This window comes from Oncorhynchus masou, chromosome 18 (genome assembly GCF_036934945.1).
Source record: "Oncorhynchus masou masou isolate Uvic2021 chromosome 18, UVic_Omas_1.1, whole genome shotgun sequence".
Lineage (NCBI taxonomy): Eukaryota > Metazoa > Chordata > Actinopteri > Salmoniformes > Salmonidae > Oncorhynchus > Oncorhynchus masou.
This window is the reverse complement of record NC_088229.1, coordinates 58,374,925-58,396,659: the sequence shown is the minus strand read 5'-3', so window position 1 is coordinate 58,396,659 and position 21,735 is coordinate 58,374,925. Positions and strand designations below refer to the sequence as shown.

The window sequence follows — 21,735 nt, the reverse complement described above, 5'->3', positions numbered from 1 at the left end:
GACTTTGAAGAATCTAAAATATATTTACATTTGTTTAACACTTTTTTGGTTACTGAATGATTCCATATATTATTTCATAGTTTTGATGTCTTCACTATTATTCAACAATGTAGAAAATAGTCAAAATAAAGAAAAACCCTTGAATGAGTAGTTGTCCAAACTTTTGACTGGTACTGTATATACTTTGTATTTAAGTGAAAATATTTGAATTCTGAAAATTATCAGCATATTTAAAAACACCTATAAAATATCTTAATTTAGAAGGTATTTACATTTTCATGAGGCGTTATTATAAAGATAACAATATGTACACTTTTTATGAATAATGATTCCAAGATTGTGAAAACTTTTAATTTGACAGTTTTGTATTACTGACCATAGAGACTATTGAAATGAGAAACCATAGAGATGATCAAAATGAAAGTCAACCTACATTTTAATGAATGATGAAGCAATCAGGATTACATAACAGTTGTTAACCAACTTTGGAGTATCGTGAAACTGGCATTTCTATGCCAAAGTGATGAAACACCATCTAAGTGGAGTCCCAAGCTTTGAAGTGTGAATCCTAACTTCCACTTTGTCAGATCTTCTCTTAGTCTCACATTGACACTAATGCATGACTAAGTAAAATCTTTATTTATGTGTGAAGCTGGTTTTGCCCCTGAGTGACTGGGGAAATAGAATCCATGGAGAAGGCAGAGGTGGGTGAGCTGAGCCCTGGGAACCATCAGGGTACCATAAGACTAAGCTGGCCTTTGCTGCTACGCTCCTCCCCAGGGGCAGAGTCAGGTCAGTGATGCCAACGACCGACAGACAGACAGACAGACAGACAACACACTTCTTACGTGGCATTCTCCAGATTCTAACTATTTATATACAGCTGAAGTTGGAAGTTTACATGTCGTTTTTCAACCATTCCACAAATTTCTTGTTAACAAACTATAGTTTTGGCAAGTCGGTTAGGACATCAACTTTGTGCATGACATGAAATTTTTCAAACAATGGTTTACAGACAGATTTCACTTCTAATTCACTGTATCACAATTCCAGTGGGTCTAAATACACTAAGTTGACTGTGCCTTTAAACAGAAAGCAAATGATGTAGTGGCTTTAGAAGCTTCTGAAAGGCTAACTGACATAATTTGAGTCAATTGGAGGTGTGTCTGTGGATGTATTTCAAGGCCTACCATCAAACTCAGTGCCTCTTTGATGACATCATGGGAAAATCAAAAGAAATCAGCCAAGATCTCAGAAAAACAATTGTAGACCTCCACAAGTCTGGTTCATCCTTGGGAGCAATTTCCAAACGCCTGAAGGTACCACGTTCATTTGTACAAACAATAGCACGCAAGTATAAACACCATGGGACCACACAGCAGTCATACCGCTCAGGAAGGAGACGTGTTCTGTCTCCTAGAGATGAACGTACTTTGGTGTGAAAAGTGCAAATCAATCCCAGAACAGCAGCAAAGGACCTGGTGAAGATGCTGGAGGAAGCAGGTACAAAAGATTCTATATCCACAGTAAAATTAGTCCTATAGCGACATAACCTAAAAGGCCGTTTAGCAAGGAAGAAGGCACTGCTCCAAAAACCACCATAAAAAAGCCAGACTACAGTTTGCAACTGCACATGGGGACAAATATCGTACTTTTTGGAGAAATGTCCTCTGGTCTGATGAAACAAAAATAAAACTGCTTGGCCATAATGACCATCATTATATTTGGAGGATAAAGGGGGAGGCTTGCAAGCCGAAGAACACCATCCCAACCGTGAAGCATGGGGGTGGCAGCATCACGTTGTGGGGGTGCTTTGCTGCAGGAGGGACTGGTGCACTTCACAATATAGATGGTATCATGAGGACAAGAAAATGATGTGGATATATTGAAGTAACATCAGTCAGGAAATGAAAGTTTGGTCGCAAATGGGTCTTCCAAATGGACAATGACCCCAAGCATACTTCCAAAGTTGTGGCAAAATGGCCTAAGGACAACACAGTCAAGGTATTGGAGTGGCCATCACAAAGCCGTGACCTCAATCCAAAAGAACATTTGTGGGAAGAACTGAAAAAGCGTGTGCGAGCAAGGAGTCCTACACACCTGACTCAGTTACACCAGCTCTGTCAGGAGGAATGGGCCAAAATTCACCCAACTTATTGTGGGAAGCTTGTGGAAGGCTACCCAAAACGTTTGACCCAAGTTAAACAATTTAAAGGCAATGCTACCAAATACTAATTGAGTGTATGTAAACTTCTGACCCATTGGGCATGTGATGCAAGAAGTAAAAGCTGAAATAAATCATTCTCTCTACTATTATTCTGACATTTCACATTCTTGTGGTGATCCTAACTGACATAAAACAGGGAATTATTACTAGGATTAAATGTCAGGAATTGTGAAAAACCGAGTTTAAATTGATTTGGCTTAGGTTTATGTAAACTTCCAACTTCCACTGTAGCTCTTCAAATCATAAAATAATACAATTCAATAAAAGTATGAACAAAGAAACAAGAGGAATGAGAAGTAATTTTAAAAAAATCATACGTTAAAAGCATCATTATAAAAGTGTGGATGCAAGAATGAGGTCAGCTGGAGACTTGGGGCCAGATGTACTAAGATTTTTTTTAAACATAGAAGGTAGAAATGGTAAAATTATCATTATCAAAAAACAAAAACAAAAAAAAAACTCATCATTGCAGGAATATGTCTCCCCAGAATGTGTTGAGTAAAAATCCCATGTCGAGGTCACATTTCTTACCTAAGTTGCGTAGAACTAACAATCAACTGATATCACTACATAACTACTCTCCTTCCCCTAGACTACCACAGTTCATCTCCCCCACGGTCAACTCCCCTCTCACCATGGTGAAAGGCTTGAACTGCAAGATGCTCCCGCAGCTGCCCTGTTCCAGGCACTCCACACACTCCTTCATGAAGCTCTGCACAAACTGGGTGTGTGGCCCCGCTTTCTTGGAGCCCAGGATGGATGAGATCAGCAGGAACAGGTTGGCTTTAGAGGGAGAAAGAGAGAGAGCAGAGTGGATCTGTCCTGGGCTCCACTAAAATCACATTTTAGTCATTTAGCAGACGCTCTTATCCAGAGCGACTTAATCAAACATATAAGCTAGAATGAAATCGTTATGAGAAGCACTAAAACATTAAAGGCATGCCCTGGTAAGCCATACTGGTAAGCCACAATGCCTAATAGGTGCTAAAGGTTTGAGACCGGCGCATGGTTCTAACCTAGGACGTGGTTGAGAGGGTCCCTCATGTTGACCGTGTGGAGCTGGGAGGCCGATAGGGAGGTGGACATGGAGCGGTCACCTACAACACAACCACAAGAGACAGGGAAAAGATTAAAGGTCATTATAGTGACAATCAACAGGAATGGAGAAAGAGGAAAAAGTGTCTTCATTAGCAAAGTCAAAAGAGTATGGGGGTTATTGTGGTTCATAGGCAGCCAAGGTTAAAGACCCCATATGGAAGTTGTGTCAGTGAGTACGGTTACATGCACACAATATTACGATTATTGTGACGTCAGATTAATATACTGAACAAAAATATAAATGCAACAATTTCAACGATGTTACGGAGTTATAGTTCCTATTAGGAAATCAGTCAATTGAAATAAATAAATTAGGCCCTAATCTATGGATTTCACATGACTGGGAATACAGATACTGTTGGTAACAATAAAAAGGTTGGGTGAGGATAACAAAACAACAACAAAAAATCTGTATCTGGTGTGACCACCATTTGCATCATGCAGCGCGACACCTCCTTCGCATAGAATTGATCAGGCTGTTGATTGTTGTCCCACTCCTCTACAATGGGTGGGCGATGTTGCTGGATATTGGCGGGAAGTGGAACAAACGGTCGCACACGTCGATCCAGAGCATCCCAAACATGCTCTATGTGTGACATGTCTGGTGAGTATGCAGGCCATGGAAGAACTGGGACATTTTCAGCTTCCATGAATTGTGTACAGATGGGGCCGTGCATTACGCTGAAACATGTGGTGATGGCGACAGATGAATGGCACAACATCACTGTGCATTCAAATTGCCATTGATAAAATCCAATTGTTTTTGTTTTCCGTAGCTCATGCCTGCTCGTATACCATAATCCCGCCACCACCATGGGGTTCACAACAATATCAGAAAATCACTCGCCCACACGACCCCATAAACGCGGTCTGCCATCTACCTGGTACAATTGAAACTGGGATTAATCCGTGAAGAGCACACTTCGATGGCCACTGGCACGTTAGAGAAGGTGAGCATTTGCACACTGAAGTCGGTTATGACGCCAAACTGCAGTCATGTCAAGACCCTGGTGAGGATGACGAGCATGCAGCTTCCCTGAGACTATTTCTGACAGTGTGCAGAAATTCTTCGGTTATGCAAACCCACAGTTTCATCAGCTGTCCGGGTGGCTGGTCTCAGACGATCCCCACAGGTGAAGAAGCCGGAAGTGGAGGTCCTGGGTTGGCGTGATTACATGTGGTCTGCAATTCTGAGGCCAGTTGGACGTACTGCCAAATTCTCTAAAATGAAGTGCTAGGCTGCTTATTGTTGAGAAATTAACACTAAATTCTCTGGCAACAGCTCTCTGGTGGACATTCCTGCAGTCAGCATGTCAATTGCACGCTCCATCTGTGGCATTGTGTAGTGTGGTCAAAACGGCACATTTTAGAGTGGCTTTTTATTGTCGCCTGCACAAGGTGCACCTGTGTAATGATCATGCGGTTGAATCAGCTTCTTGATATGCCACACCTGTCAGGTGGATAGATTATCTTGGCAAAGGAGAAATGCTCACTAAAAGCGATGTAAACAAATTTGTGTACAATTTCTGGGATCTTTGATTTCTGCTCATGAAACATGGGACCAACACTTTACATGTTGTGTTTATATTTTTGCAAGAAGAATGACTTCCCTAATAATCATGTTTACATGGACACATCTGAAATCAGGCTACCTGATGGGACTTTGATAAATGCCGAAAATAGCCAATAAACAAACGTTCTACCACAGCAACCATGTTATTTCTGTGACACAAAGTTTAGACATAAAGTTTGTATGTGAAAACTATTTCTAAGATGCATACTCAGTTTTCCCAAACTCACTTCACTCGCGCAAAAGAAGGAAACTCACGCTGCTCGAGCTAGCACATGCGCAGATCAAATACACCGCTGTAACTCTGATGTCCTAAAAATTGGAAAGATTGCTCAGAAAACCAGGTGTTTTAATTGGCATATGCTTACTTCGATTATGATCTTACACCGATTAAGATAAGCAGAGTAAGGCGTTTATATGACTAATGCCATACTCGGCCAACTGTCATAATCATGTAAATCAACTCAGTGTATTTGTGTCACTCCTCTGACATAAAGAGATTCCTTGAATAAGGTTACTTCCAATTCTCTAATTTGCCCTAAATTTGGTCATCACTAGTTATTAGTCACAAAGTCATAATTATGGCTAAACCCCACCTATTTCTACAATTTATCTTCTTAAAATCAGATTTTAAACCTACCTAATCCTAACCTTATTCACACAGCTATGAGAACACTATTTGCCACATGTCAAAATTGGCTAACACCCTAAGTTTTCACTGGTCCTCTTCCCTTATGGAAATTAAAACATTTTTTATCATATGAGTGAGTCTATGAGGACACTCCCTCCTATTTCAAGTCCATAGCAGGGAAATAGAAGTTTCTAAATGACCTTGTTCCCTCCACTATACATACACATGTATAGTGTGTATGTAATATTTAAAGTGCGTGTTTTTCCAAAATGTTCTTCTACACCACCTTCTTGCACTCTGGGTTTCTACCTGACACTAATTAGTCCACTAAACCTCCTCATTCAACAGAAGTGTGCTATTGCTTTCCAGAGTAATGCAATATACTGTGTGATTTGACGCAGGGAAGTTTCATTTCTATACAGAATGGCCACGATTGCTCAAATTTCAAGCTGTACTCCGTGATCACAGTTTTGCCCAAGGCAGGTTTAAATCATGTTAAGGCAAGTAAATTACATTTACCTAGTGGAGCTTTTAGAATTGCCCATTTCACCCTGGTGATATGGGGGAAAAGTAACCCTTTTTCTTATGAAAACAGTTGTTATTGTTTGCCTGTCATTTGGTTTAGAGAGCTTGTGTCTACTTGCAGTTGGAGGTTCAGAACCCTACTCGGTCATAAAAACCTTCATGGAATCTGGGTGAATGCAGTCAACCCCGAAGGCACAGTAAAAAGTAAAACGCCATGTAAAACTTGTATTTTGAAACTTGGCTCTCCATATAGATGGAAAGTCTACACCCCCTTTTCTCTACCTTAAAATTACATCTATTAAATTACATATTCATACAGATCTACACAACTGACTCCACATTTTCAAAGTGAAAGAAAGTTAAAGAAAATGTTCCAAATTTTAAAAAATAAATTAAAAAAATAAAATAAAAACTTAAATATCATAATTGGATTACTCTCCATTAAGATTCTGCCAACTTTGCACAACTCATAGGGAAACATATATTCATTATTTTTGTCAAAATTGTTCAAGCTGATTCAATTTGGTTAGGAATCATTAATGGGCAGCAATATTCAAACATTTTCAAGCACATTTAAGTCAGGACTGAGACTAAACAACTCAGTAACACCTATTGGAAAGCTATTCTGGTGTGTTTTTGGCATAAACATTTGAGTAAATGTCTCGCTGAAAAATAAAACTATCCCAGGGTTAGGTATTCGAAAGACTGAGGCGGGGTTTCCTCTAACTTTTTACCTGGGCTTTGCTCCATTCATATTGATCCTGAAAAACTACACAGTCCTGGTCGATGACAAGCATACCCATAACATGTAATCACAATACTTGAAAATAGAGAGGGTTTCACTCTGTGTTGTATTGGATTTGACACAAACCTGTAGTTTTTAATTTAGGCCAAAAAGTTAATTGATTTGCCGTGTTGTCTTGCAGTATTACTTAACAGCCTTGTTGCAAACAGAATGATTTGGAGTGGATTTTTTAACACAGGCTTCTTTCTTTTCACCTCGTCATAAAGGCCAGTAATATGAGTTGAATGCAATGTTGTTGATCCCATTGTATTTTAAAGTATTGTGGCATCATGTTATGTTATTTATGATTATATATATTTTTTTTATCTTAACATGTTCTATAACTTTCTTTCATATAATTTCTGTCTGCCTGCTGAACCGGTCCCTGATGTACTTTTTTTGACACCAGAGAGCAGCAGTCTCACCTAGACTAGAGGACCACCGCCTCGTCCTCATTGGAGCTGAGCAGACGCTCAGATGGGGAACCCTGCTGTACAGGGACCATGTTTAACTAGGGCCGGCTTCCCAGGCACAGATTAAGCCTAGCCCTGGACTAATGGGGAATCTCAATTGAAAGTGTTTTTTTTTGGCCAGGACGAGGTTTAATCTGTGTTCTGGAAACTGTCCCCTACAGTCACCTATTAAGCCAGATAGCAAGCCCCTATGATTTAGCTAACACATGGCACATTATCATAGCATTGTCATTGAGAATCAGAGAAACTAGATGACTTGGAGGACTCAGTCTTACTTGGCCAGGGCCTTGCTGGGCGGGTCTGCCAGGCTGTGCCAGTAGGCCGAGTCTGTGAGCAGGGTGTGGCCCAGCGGGGTGAAGGTGATTTGCTGGGTGTCTAGGCAGAAAATGCTGTAAAGCAGCTGCACCACCCGGTTGGCCCACTCCTGGTGAGTCTCCTTCAGCAGCTCCTGAGACACATAGGAATGAGAAATGGATTGATACATACCCTAAATGATATACAGTAAGAGTAAATACACACAGAGACAGACACACATTCAAATATTTTTATTTTTATTTTACTTTAATGACTAAACGAAAAACATCCCTTTTTCAGGACCCTGTCTTTCAAAGTTAATCCAAATAACTTCACAGATCTTCATTGTAAAGAGTTTAAACACTGTTTCCCATGCTTTTTCAAATGAACCAAACAATTAATGAACATGCACTTGTGGAACTGTCGTTAAGACACTAAAAGCTTACAGACGGTAGGCAATTAAGGTCGCAGTTAGGAAAAATTAGGGCACTAAAGAGGCCTTTCTACTGACTCTGAAAAACACCAAAAGAAGGGGTCCCTGCTCATCTGCATGAAAGTGCCTCAGGCATGTTGCCTGAGGACTGCAGATGTGGCCAGGGCAATAAATTGCAATGTCCTTACTGTGAGACGCCTAAGACGGAGCTACAGGGAGACAAGATGGACAGCTGATCGTCCTCGCAGTGGCAGACCAGATGTAACAACACCTGCACAGGATCGGTACATCCGAACATCACATCTGCGGGACAGGTACAGAATGGCAACTGCCCGAGTTACACCAGGAACGCGCAATCCCTCCATCAGTGCTCAGACTGTCCGCAATAGGCTGAGAGAGGCTGGACTGAGGACTTGTAGGCCTGTAGTAAGGCAGGTCCTCACCAGACATCACCCGCAAAAACGTTGCCTATGGGAACAAACCCACCGTCGCCGGAACAGACAGGACTGGCAAAAAAAGTGCTCTTCACTGACGAGTCACGGTTTTGTCTCACCAGGGGTGATGGTCAGATTTGTGTTTATCGTCAAAAGGAATGAGCGTTACACCGAGACCTGTACTCTGGAGCGGGATTGATTTGGAGGTGGAGGGTCCGTCATGGTCTGGGGCGGTGTGTCACAGCATCATCGGACTGAGCTTGTTGTCATTGCAAGCAATCTCAATGCTGTGCATTACAGGTAAGACATCCTCCTCTCTCATGTGGAACCCTTCCTGCAGGCTCACCCTGACATGACCCTCCAGCATGACAATGCCACCAGCCATACTGCTCGTTCTGTGCGGGATTTCCTGCAAGACAAGAATGTCAGTGTACTGCCATGGTCAGCGAATAGCCCAGATCTCAATCCCATTGAGCACGTCTGGGACCTGTTGGATCGGAGGGTGAGGGCTAGGGCCTTGGCCATTCCCCCCAGAAATGTCTGGGAACTTGCAGGTGCATTGGTGGAAGAGTGGGGTGACATCTCACAGCAATAACTGGCAAATCTGGTGCAGTCCATGAGGAGATGGACTGCAGTACTTAATGCAGCTGGTGGCCACACCAGATACTGACTGTTACTTTTGACCCCCCCCCCTTTGTTCAGGGACACATTATTCCATTTCTGTTAGTCACATGTCTATGGAACTTGTTCAGTTTTTGTCTCCATTGTTGAATCTTGTTATGTTCATACAGATATTTACACATGTTAAGTTTGCAGAAAATAAACACAGTTGACAGTGAGAGGATGTTTATTTTCTTGCAGAGTTAATTTTTTGGGGAAAAGTGTAGGCCATTTAAAAACGCTTGGTCAAAATAAAAACATCTATATCCATGTAACTTTTGTTACATGCAAGGATAGACCATCCCAATACAAATGGTTTTTAAAATAAAAAAATAACAGCGCATTGAGCTGCTGGTGCTTCAGACAAGTGGCTTTGTTTACAATTAGGCTGCGTCTTTTGGTGGTTTTATGCCTCGTTCACATGCTAGACTGGAACTCTGAAATGTCAGACTTGCTGACTTGTTGAATGTATCACGTGTATAACTCCAACCAGTTAGCAAGTTTAAAATTTCAGAGTTTTCTAGTTACGACTAGCACATGAACGCGGCATATGTGCACACAATGCAATTGTGTTATCAAATGTTATTAGTCACATGTGCCGAATACAACAGGTGGTCAGTGAAATGCTTACTTACAAGCCCCTAACCAACACACAGTTTTAAAACAATATGATTAAGAATAAGAAATAAAAGTAACAAGTAATTAAAGAGCAGCAGTAAAATAACAATAGTGAGACTATACACAGGGGGGTATTGGTACAGAGTCAATGTGCGGGGACACCGGTTAGTTGAGGTAATATGTACATATAGGTAGAGTTATTAAAGTGACTAGGCATAGATGATAACAACAGCGAGTAGCAGTGGTGTAAAAGGGGGGGGGGGGGCAATGCAAATAGACTGGGTAGCCATTTTATTAGATTTTCAGGAGTTTAATGGCTTGGATGTAGAAACTGTTTAGAAGCCTCTTGGACCTAGACTTGGTCCTCCGGTACCACTTGCCGTGAAGTAGCAGAGAGAACAGTCTATAACTATGGTGGCTGGAAACTTTGACAATTTTTAGGGCCTTCCTCTGACACAGCCTGGTGTAGAGGTCCTGGATGGCAGGAAACTTGGCCCCAGTGATGGTAGTGCGTATGGCCCAGTACCTCTGTAGTGCCTTGCGGTCGGAGGCCAAGCAGTTGCCATGCCAGGCAGTGATGCAACCAGTCAGGTTGGCCAGGTGCTCTCGATGGTGCAGCTGTAGAACCTTTTGAGGATCTGAGGACCCATGCCAAATATTTTCAGTCTCCTGAGGGGGAATAGGTTTTGTTGTGCTCTCTTCACAACTGTCTTGGTGTGCTTGGACCATGCAGTCATGAATGAACAGTGAGTACAGGAGGGGACTGAGCTCGCACCCCTGAGGAGCCCGTGTTGGGGATCGGCGTAGCGGATGTGTTGTTACCTACCCTTACCACCTGGTGGTGGCCCATCAGGAAGTCCCGGATCCAGTTGCTAAGGGAGGTGTTTAGTCCCAGGGTCCTTAACTTATTGATGAGCTTTGTGGGCACTATGGTGTTGAACGCTGAGCTGTAGTCAATGAATAGCATTTTCACATAGGTGTTCCTTTTGTCCAAATGGGAAAGGGCAGTGTGGAGTGTAATTGAGATTGCATCATCTGTGGATCTGTTAGAGCGGTATGGAAATTGGAGTGGGTCTAGGGTTTCTGGAATAATGGTGTTGATGTGAGCCATGACCAACCTTTCAAAGAACTTCATGGCTACAGACGTGAGTGCTATGGGTCGGTAGTCATTTAGGCAGGTTATCTTAGTGTTCTTGGGGACAGGCATTATGGGGGTCTGCTTGAAACATGTTGGTATTACAGACTCAGACAGGGAGAGGTTGAAAATGTCAGTGAAGACACTTGCCAGTTGGTCAGCGCATGATTGCAGTACACGTTCTGGTAATCCATCTGGCCCTGCGGCTTAGTGAATGTTGACCTGTTTAAAGGTCTTACATCGGCTGCAGAGAGCGTGATCACACAGTCTTCCGGAACAGTTGGTACTCTCATGCATGTTTCAGTGTTATTTTCCTCGAAGCGAGCATAGAAGTTGTTTAGCTCGTCCGGTAGGCTCATGTTACTGTGCAGCTCTCGGCTGTGCTTCCCTTTGTAGTCTGCAATGGTTTGCAAGCGCTGACACATCCGACGAGTGTCAGAGCCGGTGTAGTACAATTCGATCTTAATCCCAAACTGATGCTTTGCCTGCTTGATGGTTCGTAAGATTTTTTATAAGCTTCCGGGTTAGAGTCCCACTCCTTGAAAGCGGCAGCTCTAGCCTTTAGCTCAGTGCGGATGTTGCGTGTAATCCATGGCTTCTGGTTGGGGTATGTAGGTAAAGTCAAGGTGGGGACGACGTCATCGATGCACTTATTGATGAAGCCAATGACTGATGTGGTGTACTCCGGGAACATATTCCAATCTGTGCTAGTAAAACAGCCCTGTAGCTTAGCATCTGCTTCATCTGACCACTTTTTTTATTGATCGAGTCACTGGTGCTTCCTGCTTTTGCTTGTAAGCAGGAATCAGGAGGATAGAATAATAAGAGTAAAGGTGGTCCATTGTTTTTTCCCCTCTGGTTGCACATTTAATATGCTGATAGAAATTTGGTAAGACGGATTTAAGCTCCCTGCATTAAAGTCCCCGGCTACTAGGAGCGCCTTTGTTTGCTTATGGTGGAATACAGCTCATTCAGTGATGTCTTAGTGCCAGTATCAGTCTGTGGTGGTATGTAGACAGCTATGAAAAATACAGATGAAATTCTCTCTCGGTAGTTAATGTGGTCTACAGCTTATCATGAGATACTCTACCTCAGGTGAGCAAAACCTTGAGACTTCCTTAGATATCGTGCACCAGCTGTTATTTTCAAAAATAAGTAGTCCGTCGCCCTTTGTCTTACCAGATGCCACTGTTCTGTTCAGCCACAACTCCCTGAAGCATATGAGATTAGTTTTGAATGTCAGGTTGGTAGTTTAATCTTCCGCGTAGGTTATCAATTTTATTTTCCAAAGATTGCACATTTGCTAGAAGAATGGAAATAATTGGGGTTTATACAATAACCTACGAATTTTCAGAAGGCAGCTCGCCCTCTGGCCCCATTTTCTCTGCCTTCTCTTTACACCTGTTCATGGGGAAGCAGTAAAAAACTCAAGTCGGAGACTCGTTAAAGGGAAAAAAGGGATCTGCCAGTCCATGGTGAGTAATCGCATTTCTGATGCACAGAAGTTATTTTCGGTCATAAGAGATGGTAGCAGCAACATTATGTAGAAAATAAGATAAACGCAAAGACAAAAAAAACACAATTGGTTAGGAATACATCAAACGTCAGCCTTGTTCTCCAGCACCATCTCGTATCAAAGTTTCTCATGTTGAGCTTTACATGAAAAGGGCAATTTATGATTGTAGCGCATTTATCTCTCCAGTGAGGCTTGAGACATAACTGTTTTCTACCCCCCCCCCCATTTCAAATAGAGGGATTAAACAATGTGCACCTAAAGCAGTTTCCACAGACATTCTGGGACATACAGTACCGGTCAAAAGTTGACACATCTACTCATTCAAGGTTCTCTTTATTTTTGACTATTTTCTACATTGTAGAATAACAGCGAAGACATCAACACTTAAATAGCACATATGGAATTATGTAGTAACCAGAAGTGTTAAAATCCAAAAATATTTTAGATTCTTCAAAGTAGCCACCCTTTGCCTTGACAGCTTTGCACACATTCTTGAACATTCTCCGGACTAGCTTCACCTGGAATGCTTTTCCAACAGTCTTTAAGGAGTTCCCACATATGTTGAGCACTTGTTGGTCACTTTCCCTTCTCTCTGCGGTCAAACTCATCCCAAACCATCTCAATTGGGTTGAGGTCGGGTGATTGTGGAGGCCAGGTCATCTGATGCAGCACTCTATCACTCTCCTTCTTGGTCAAATAGCCCTTACACAGCCTATAGGTGTGTTGAGTCATTGTCCTGTTGAAAAATAAATGATAGTCCCACTAAGCGCAAGCCAGATGGGATGGAGTATCGCTGCAGAATGCTGTGGTAGCCATGCTGGTTAAGTGTGCCTTGAAGATTTCCACCAGTCTAATGTCCATTCCTGGTGTTTTTTAGCCCAAGCAAGTCTTCTTATTGGTGTACTTTAGTTGTGGTTTCTTTGGCACAATTCAACCACGAAGGCCTGATTGACGCCGTCTCCTCTGAACAGTTGATGTTGAGATGTGTGTTACTTGAACTCCATGAAGCATTTATTTGGGCTGCAATTTCTGAGGCTAGTAACTAATGAACTTATCCTCTGCAGCAGAGGTAACTCTGGGTCTTCCTTTCCTGTGATGGTTTCATCATAGTCAATTCATCATAGCGCTTGATGGTTTTTGCAACTGCACTTGTAACTTTTTGCTCCCGAAATTTTCCAGATGGCCTGACCGTCATGTTTTAATAAGAAACGGACACTTTAAAATTAGCCTAAAATGACATACCCAAATCTAACTGCCTGTAGCTCAGGACCTGAAGCAAGAATATGTATATTCTTGATACCAACTGAAAGGAAACACTGAAGCTTGTGGAAATGTGAAATTAATGTAGGAAAATACATCACATTAGATCTGGTGTCACGAACCGGCTCAAAGTTCGTAACAAAAAAGGGAGACAACGTGGAGATAAATGTATTTAGTTATTCCTTAACTAAAGTAAACTAAATACAATTAACAATGACATGTGTGTCAGTAATCAGTAGTGTAAGTGAGTGGTTGCGTGCATAAATGATAATGAGGGGTGTTGAAAGGTGCCAACGCAAACAGACACAAAAAATGCCACAACCAAAATCTGTGTCTACATGGAGAGAGTCTCCTCAATGAAATGGGGAAGTGGTGCATTTATCCTGGGACACACCCGGGCCGAGGTGTGTCCCATGTTGCTGATGACCCTCCCAGCTCCGCCTACTTACATTCTATTAAGGAAAACAAGAGCAAAGAGAAATCATTTGTCAGACAGAGTGGGAGGGGTCCCCCCCCAGCCTGCCTACCAAATCCATGAGGGGTACGTGTTCACACTCCCACTTGCCCCAGCAAACCTCATCCTCCCCAGACCTCAGCAACCTTTGCACACAAGAAGCAACTGTTAAGAGGAAAGAAGAAAATGAGACCAGAAGGGAACAGACAGGAGCAATAGAACAGGACAAAAAATACCAAACACAAAATAAGTGGTCAGTCACATGGACATTCACCCTGTCCACAAGTCGCTGAAAAGTGGCAGGTGCATTACGCAGGCCAAAACTCAATCGAATAGGAGTACAGACCAGAGGGTGTAATAAAGGCAGATTTCACGTGTCCTACTCGTCAGTGGCACCTGCCAATAGTCCTTTAACAGGTCAAATTTGCTCACAAACTGAGCTGCTCTGACTTGATCAACGCAGTCCTCTATCCGAGGAAGAGGAAATTAATCTGGCTTAGTGACTGTTTGTCCCATCCAGTTTATTGACCAAGATACATGGAGAAGCCCAACTGGAGAAAGAAGGCTCTGCTATATCACTCTTCAGCATGTACCTGACCTTAGCATCCAGACAATGTAGTTTCTCTGAAGAAACTCTATAGAACTGCTGACGAATGGGGTCAGTATCTCCAACGTCAATAATGTATTCTACTAAGTTTGTACGTGTAGGTGTATCAGAAAACAAACATAGAAATCTCTGAATCAGACCAACCATCTCTTCCCGCCCATCAACAGGTAGTTGAGTGAGAAGACTGTCATTTCAATCAACCCTGCAGTATGCAATCGTCGGGACCAGGAACATCTTCCTCCCCATGCACAGACCTAGCATGACAAGAACCCAGCGAAATAACGGTATCAGCCAAAATAACAGGTTTTCCGTCCTTTGTAGACTCCCCCTGTTCAGCATCAAAGGAACGTGCTTAACAGGGTTTTAACCTGTTGATGCTCTGGGGGCGCTATTTCATTTTTGGATGAAAAACGTTCCCGTTTTAAACAAGATATTTTGTCACAAAAAGATGCTCGACTATGCATATAATTGATAGCTTTCGAAAGAAAACACTCTGACGTGTCCAGAACTACCAAGATATTTTCTGTGCGTGCCCTAGAACGTGAGCTTCAGGCAAAACCAAGATGAGACGGCATCCAGGAAATGAGCAGGATTTTTGAGGCTCTGTTTTCCATTGTCTCCTTATATGGCTGTGAATGCGAGAGGAATGAGCCTGCCCTTTCTGTCGTTTCCCCAAGGTGTCTGCAGCATTGTGACGTATTTGTAGGCAGATCATTGGAAGATTGACCATAAGAGACCACATTTACCAGGTGTCCGCCCGGTGTCCTGCGCCGAAATTGGTGCGCAAAGTCACCTGCCAGTATTTTTCCATGGGATACAGAGAGGAAAGCAAGCTTCCACGAACTGCATATCAATGAAGAGATATGTTTGAGGATGATTCCAAACAACGTTTGCCATGTTTCGCATATTATGTAGTTAATCCGGAAAAAGTTTTACGTTGTAGGTGACTGAATTTTCGGTTCGTTTCGGTAGCCAGACGCAATGTAGAAAACGGAACGATTTCTCCTACACACAGACGCTTTCAGGAAAAACTGCGCATTTGGTATGTAACTGAGAGTCTCCTCATTGAAAACATCAGAAGCTCTTCAAAGGTAAATGATTTTATTTATTTGGTTATCTGGTTTTTGTGAAAATGTTGCATGCTAAATGCTACTCAAAATGCTATGCTAGCTTTGCATACTCTTACACAAATTAGTCAATTTCTATGGTTCAAAAGCATATTTTGAAAATCTGAGATGACAGTGTTGTTAAGAAAAGGCTAAGCTTGAGAGCAGACGCATTATTTTCATTTTATTTGCGATTTTCAGAAATCGTTAACGTTGCGTTATGCTAATGAGCCTGAGGCTTTAGTCACGATCCCGGATCCGGGATGGGGAGTTTCAAGAAGTTAACAAATTTACATAGCACAGTTGGTGTGCTTCTCTCCATTCTGGAGTGGCAACTAGATAGTTTTGCTCAGTGCACTGACACAACCGTATATGGATCTTCAAAACTTGGCTTGAAAAGGAGAACCAACAATTGGCAACAGAGCAAGAACCTCGTCACCTGGACTAAAGTGACGAGGCTCAGTTCCCAGATCAAATATGCCCTCTATCCTCTCCTGTGAAGATAGCCATTTCACCAGCGGCGTACAGGCATCGCCGGAAATCACACACATAAGATACCAGGGACTGAGGGGGCTCGGGAGACTTCCAGTCATCCTGGAGAACAGATAGGGTGCGTGGACTTATGTCCAAACACAAAGTAATTTGGACTGAAACCCATGCTCTCCTGTGAAACCTCCCTAGCGGATAACAGTAACCAAGGCAACCCCTCCTCCCAATCCTTATCCATCTCAGTACAATAAGCTCTCAACAAAGACTTAAGGAAAACAAGAGCAAAGAGAAAGAATTCAGCAGACAGAGTGGGAGGGTCGTCACACCGGTAAAACATTATAAAGAAAAAAACATGTTAATCGGGGGGACACCGATTCTGCAAAGGTTGAAATAATGGACTGTCGTTTCTCTTCGCTTATTTGAGCTTTTCTTGCCATACTATGGATTTGGTATTTTACCAAATAGGGCTATCTTCTGTATACCACCCCTCACAACACAACTGATTGACTCAAACGTATTAAGGAAAGAAATTCCACAAATTACATTTTAACAAGGCACATCTGTTAATTGAAATGCATTCCAGGTGATTACCTCATGAAGCTGGTTGAGACAATGCCAAGAGTGTGCAAAGCTGTCATCAAGGCAAAGAGTGGCTATTTTGAAAAATCTATAATCTAAAATATATTTTGATTTGTTTTAACACTTTTTTTGGTTGCTACATGATTCCATCTGTGTTATTCCATAGTTTTGATGTCTTCAATATTATTCTAGAACTTAGAAAATAGTAAAAAATAAAGAAAAATCCTGGAATGAGTAGGTGTGTCCAAACTTTTGACTGGTACTGTAGATCAATACAAAACCATCAGCAAACACGTTATTCATACACTGTAGACTGAAATGCAACACAATAGGCTTGCTAGCACTAGCAGCCACACAGAAGTAATTTACTTAGCCAAGACAGGAACAAATCAATTGTATTATATTTCTCACATTTACGAACACACATAAACCTAACGTCGATGCACAACGGCTTTGAATAAGTGGGAAAATGTAGTGGGGCACGACATGGCAGTTCAGTACAGCCAACAACGCCAAAGACAAGAACAGATGCAGCGCCGCTCGCTCAAGATCAAGTGGAAAAAGTGCTCCAAGAAGGTGCTGCCTAACTAGAACAACCAAAACAACATGATCCACCTCAACAACGAGAACCTGGAGAAGCCACAGTCCCAACCTGTCCACTCTCACCCAGGATCAGAGCACCCCAGACCTAGTAAAGGGCTCTGACAACACCTCCTCGCAGGTCAAGAAGGCTCCCACTTTGTGGCCCTGACACACCCAAGAGGGTGATGGTCCAGGCCTCCACTGGCGAGCCACTGTGTTGCCTGGGTTAGTTCCTGTGCAAGCACTGCTCCCGGCTCCAGAACCTGTCCCAATGACCCAGGACTGTGGCTGCAGAGTGTGGACCGCTTCCTGCTTGGCCATGGCTGGGGGAAACAGAGCACCCTCGCCCCGGCCAACGTGGTTTTTGTCTTAATGCTTTGTCGCAAGGTGGTCTCCTTGGAGGTGGCAACAGAGCACCAGCTGCAGGACGTTGTGATCACCTGCTTCTGCCGGACTTGCTCCTGCAACGAGACTTCCTACCCACTGAGACCCTTCCTGGTGGAGACCGTCAGGGAGATCTCCTGGGACCGCTGCCTGTCCCTCCTCAACCTGATGAGTGGCAACATGCTCCAGATGAAAACGGACCCGCACTACTTCTTCCAGCTGTTTGCCGACCTGAAGAACGAGAGGCAGCACGTCACCTGTGCAATGAGAGGTGACAAAACTTTAGATTACTCTTTACAAGGCCCTCCCTCGCCCTCCGTTTGGCAAATCACTTCCATGCAAAATCTCAAAAAGTACTGGTGACGCGCTCAATACGGAAGTGGTCCGATGAAGCGGATGCTACACTACAGGACTGTTTTGCTAGCACAGACTGGAATATGTTCCGGGATTCATTCGAAACATTAAGCAGTTTACCACAGTCACCAGCTTCATTAACTATGGCATTGACAACATCTTCGTCCCAGTATCTGGATCACACAGTTACCGTGCGTACATACCCCAACCAGAAGCCATCGATTACAGGCAACATCCATACAGAGCTAAAGCTTTGAACTGCTTTGATGAAACTGGCTCTCATGAGGACCGCCACAGGAAAAGAAGACCCAGAGTTACCTCTGCTGCAGAGGATAAGTTCATTAGAGTTAACAGACATCTCAACATCAGAGGATACTTTTTTAAATTTTATTTAGGTAGGCAAGTCAGTTAAGAACAAATTATTATTTACAATGACCACCTACCCTGGTCAAACCCTTACCCGGACGACGATGTGGCAATTGTGCGCCGCCCTATGGGATTCCCAATCACGGCCGGTTGTGACAGCCTGGAATCAAACCAGGGTCTGTAGAGACACCTCTAGCACTGAGATGCTGTGCCTTAGACCACTGCGCCACTCGGGAGACTGTGTGAAGCAGGTCTTCGTGGTTGAATTGCTGCAAAGAAACCACTACTAAAGGACACCAATAAGAAGAAGAGACTTGCGTGTGCCAAGAAACACATGCAATTGACATTAGTATAGTGGTAATCTGTCCTTTGGTCTGATGAGTCCAAATTTGAGATTTTTGGTTACAGCCGCCATGTCTTTGTGAGACGCAGAGTAGGTGAAAGGATGATCTCCGCATGCTGTGTAAGGGCTATTTGAAAAAGAAGGAGAGAGTGCTGCATCAGATGACCTGGCCTCCACAATCACCCGACCTCAACCCAATTGAGATGGTTTGGGATGAGTTGGTCCGCAGAGTGAGGGAAAAAGCAGTGCTCAGCATATGTGGGAACTCCTTCAAAACTGTTGGAAAAGCATTCCTTCATGAAGCTGGTTCAGAGACTGGCAAGAGTGTGCAAAGCTGTCATCAAGGCAAAGGGTGGCTACTTTGAAGAATCTAAAATATATTTTTATTTGTTTTAAGACTTTTTGGTTACTACATGATTCCGTGTGTGTTATTTCATAGTTTTGATGTCTTCACTATTATTCCAAAATGTAGAAAATGGTCAAAATAAAGAAAAGCCCTTGAATGAAAAAATTGAGTCTGAACTTTTAACAGGTACTGTACATTTTGAAGTATTCAGATATGTTTTATTTGAATAGACAAATATGTAGTTGAATATTGGAAAGTATTTAGAAATACACTTATTGGCATGTATTTGAAAACACTCAAAAAGACTGACTCAAATGAACTTTTATGCATTTAACCATGGTATTTGAAAATACTATCAAATAGTAAGCTATTTATTTATAGGAAATTATTCAAAAATACTTCCAATAGTAGTTGATTTGGGCCACATTATTTGAAAATGGTCAATCACACAGAAAATAGATATGAAATGATAATCAAATACACATGTATTGAACCCGGGTCTGGTGTGTGTGTGTGTACTGAGCATACATCTGTGTGTGTGTGTGTGTACCCTTCGTTGTAGAACTGCAGTGTGTTCTCCTCATACAGCGGGGTCATGAGCTGACGTATCATGGTCTGGGGCTTCTCCCTCTCGTCCAGCCCCAGCATCCTGACATGGGCTACCAGCCAGGCCACAGCACAGATAGCCATGATGCACACCTTGCCCTTAATGTTGTCTGTTATCTTCTACACTGTGTGTGAACTCTGAACATGCTTCCAGGCCACTCATACGACAAATTACCTAACTTTATGAATGGTTTAAATGAGGAAGGGACTAAAAACAGCACACATGCAACCTCAAGTCATAATGCCAGCAGTCATATGCTATGACTCATTTTCCACTACGGCAAGAGCAAGTTCACTTTTGTGGTTCAACGGTCGACATGGTTTCGAGAGCAAAATAGACCATGACACACAATACTGGAATCACCTGCATGGCCTCCACATACAGTACGCCATTCAACACCTCCAAGATGGCTGCAGGTGTGCTGAGGCAGATTTTGTGCCACTTCATTTGACTGACACACACAGCAGTACAAAACAATCAGTACAGCTTCAGGAAAACAATGAGTCATGCCAAGATTTCTCGGATGGAAAAGAGAAGGTGCAGAAAGGACGCACTGGTTTAATTTACGCTCATAAATTAAAAATAGAATAAAAAATGAACATGGGGAACAACATTTTAACCATAGCATGGGCTTGTTCCTTCCTCCTTTTTCACCCAGCAGCTGAGAAGCACAATGCCAGTCTGATTCTGACCCTAGAGTGAAATATCACTCACACTAGCTTCAGCTCAGTGGCATTGTTGAGGAGGGCCATCAGGCTCTCCACCTTGCCCGACTCCATCCTAAAGCAGGGGTGGTCTGGGTTCAGGGTCTTGCTCTCCTCCGAGGGGCTGAGGTCCGACAGGATCACCTTGAGGTGTCGCAACATGGATTCATATCATATAATAATAGGGAGTGGGGGACATAACATCCATTTATATGAGGACCAGGTTCTGACCATGACACCTATGTTACATGAATCATGCTACACATCATATAAATGTGGCAAAGCCTTGCAGCTGTGCCACTCAGACAGCACAGGCAGAAAGCTATTGGGTGGTTGGCCACCTAGTGGTGTTGTGCTGAAAGAGCAGGACAATGATAAACTCTTCAGGATAAGTGTATTTGTTATTTGGCATGGACAGGAGGGACCTGATCCTAGATCAGCTCTCCTGCTCTGTGACACTTTATGAATACTGACCTACATCCCTATGATAGATAGCATTAGTACTAGGTGTGAGACCAACCTCTGATCCGTAGGTCTGCAACCCGTGACACTGCATGAGGAAGGATATGTCGAACAGCAGGGCTCGCACCGAGGCTGCCTTGGCAGCAACGAGATAGAACAAATAGTGCCCAATGTTAATATTAAATTGGTTTCAACAGCTCCCACACTCAGCATGTCTTCAACATTAATGTAAAATCTCATTCAAAAAGTCCCATACTCAGTAACACACATCCTTCTCCACTGAAGTGCTTCAGAAACTCATTCAGCCTGAAGAGCAAAGAGCATCAATAAATCATCTCCTGCAAACATTATGTCCCTCTTCCATCATTTGGACATTCCCATTTGGACTTTAAAGCCACAATCCGTAATTTGTTTTTCAACCAAAACGGCTGCCCCGCCACTTGGTTTGCTATTAAGCTGAGGAATGGGGCTGGAGTAACCAATACCAAATTACAGATTGCATCTTTAAGACTCTCCACAGTAACATCATTTGAGTCTGTCAATACAGTGGATTGAACTGTCCTAATGGACTTTAATATAATACATGTCAGTATGTTGATGTCTGTCTCACTTGATGAACATCCGGGCAAAGGATGTGAGTTTTCCCGTGGCTGCGATATGCAGCCAGGAGGGGGTCCAGGCTTTTTCCAGACAG

At 42.8% G+C, this 21,735-nt stretch overlaps 1 protein-coding gene and 1 pseudogene across 1 annotated transcript; one reads left to right on the top strand and one right to left on the bottom strand.

Moving 5' to 3' along the window:
* Positions 1-418: 418 nt before the first annotated feature.
* LOC135504958 (mediator of RNA polymerase II transcription subunit 24-like) lies at positions 419-21,735 on the bottom strand. The gene is made up of 6 exons (XM_064923925.1): positions 21,652-21,735; positions 21,298-21,347; positions 21,100-21,173; positions 7,584-7,756; positions 3,244-3,324; positions 419-3,010 (listed from the first exon to the last, which is right to left on the bottom strand). Exons 1-5 carry the CDS (start codon positions 21,660-21,662, stop codon positions 3,321-3,323), a joined length of 312 nt encoding a protein of 103 aa, XP_064779997.1. The 5' UTR covers positions 21,663-21,735; the 3' UTR covers positions 419-3,010; positions 3,244-3,320.
* LOC135503806 (cyclin-dependent kinase 5 activator 1-like) lies at positions 17,380-18,222 on the top strand (annotated as a pseudogene).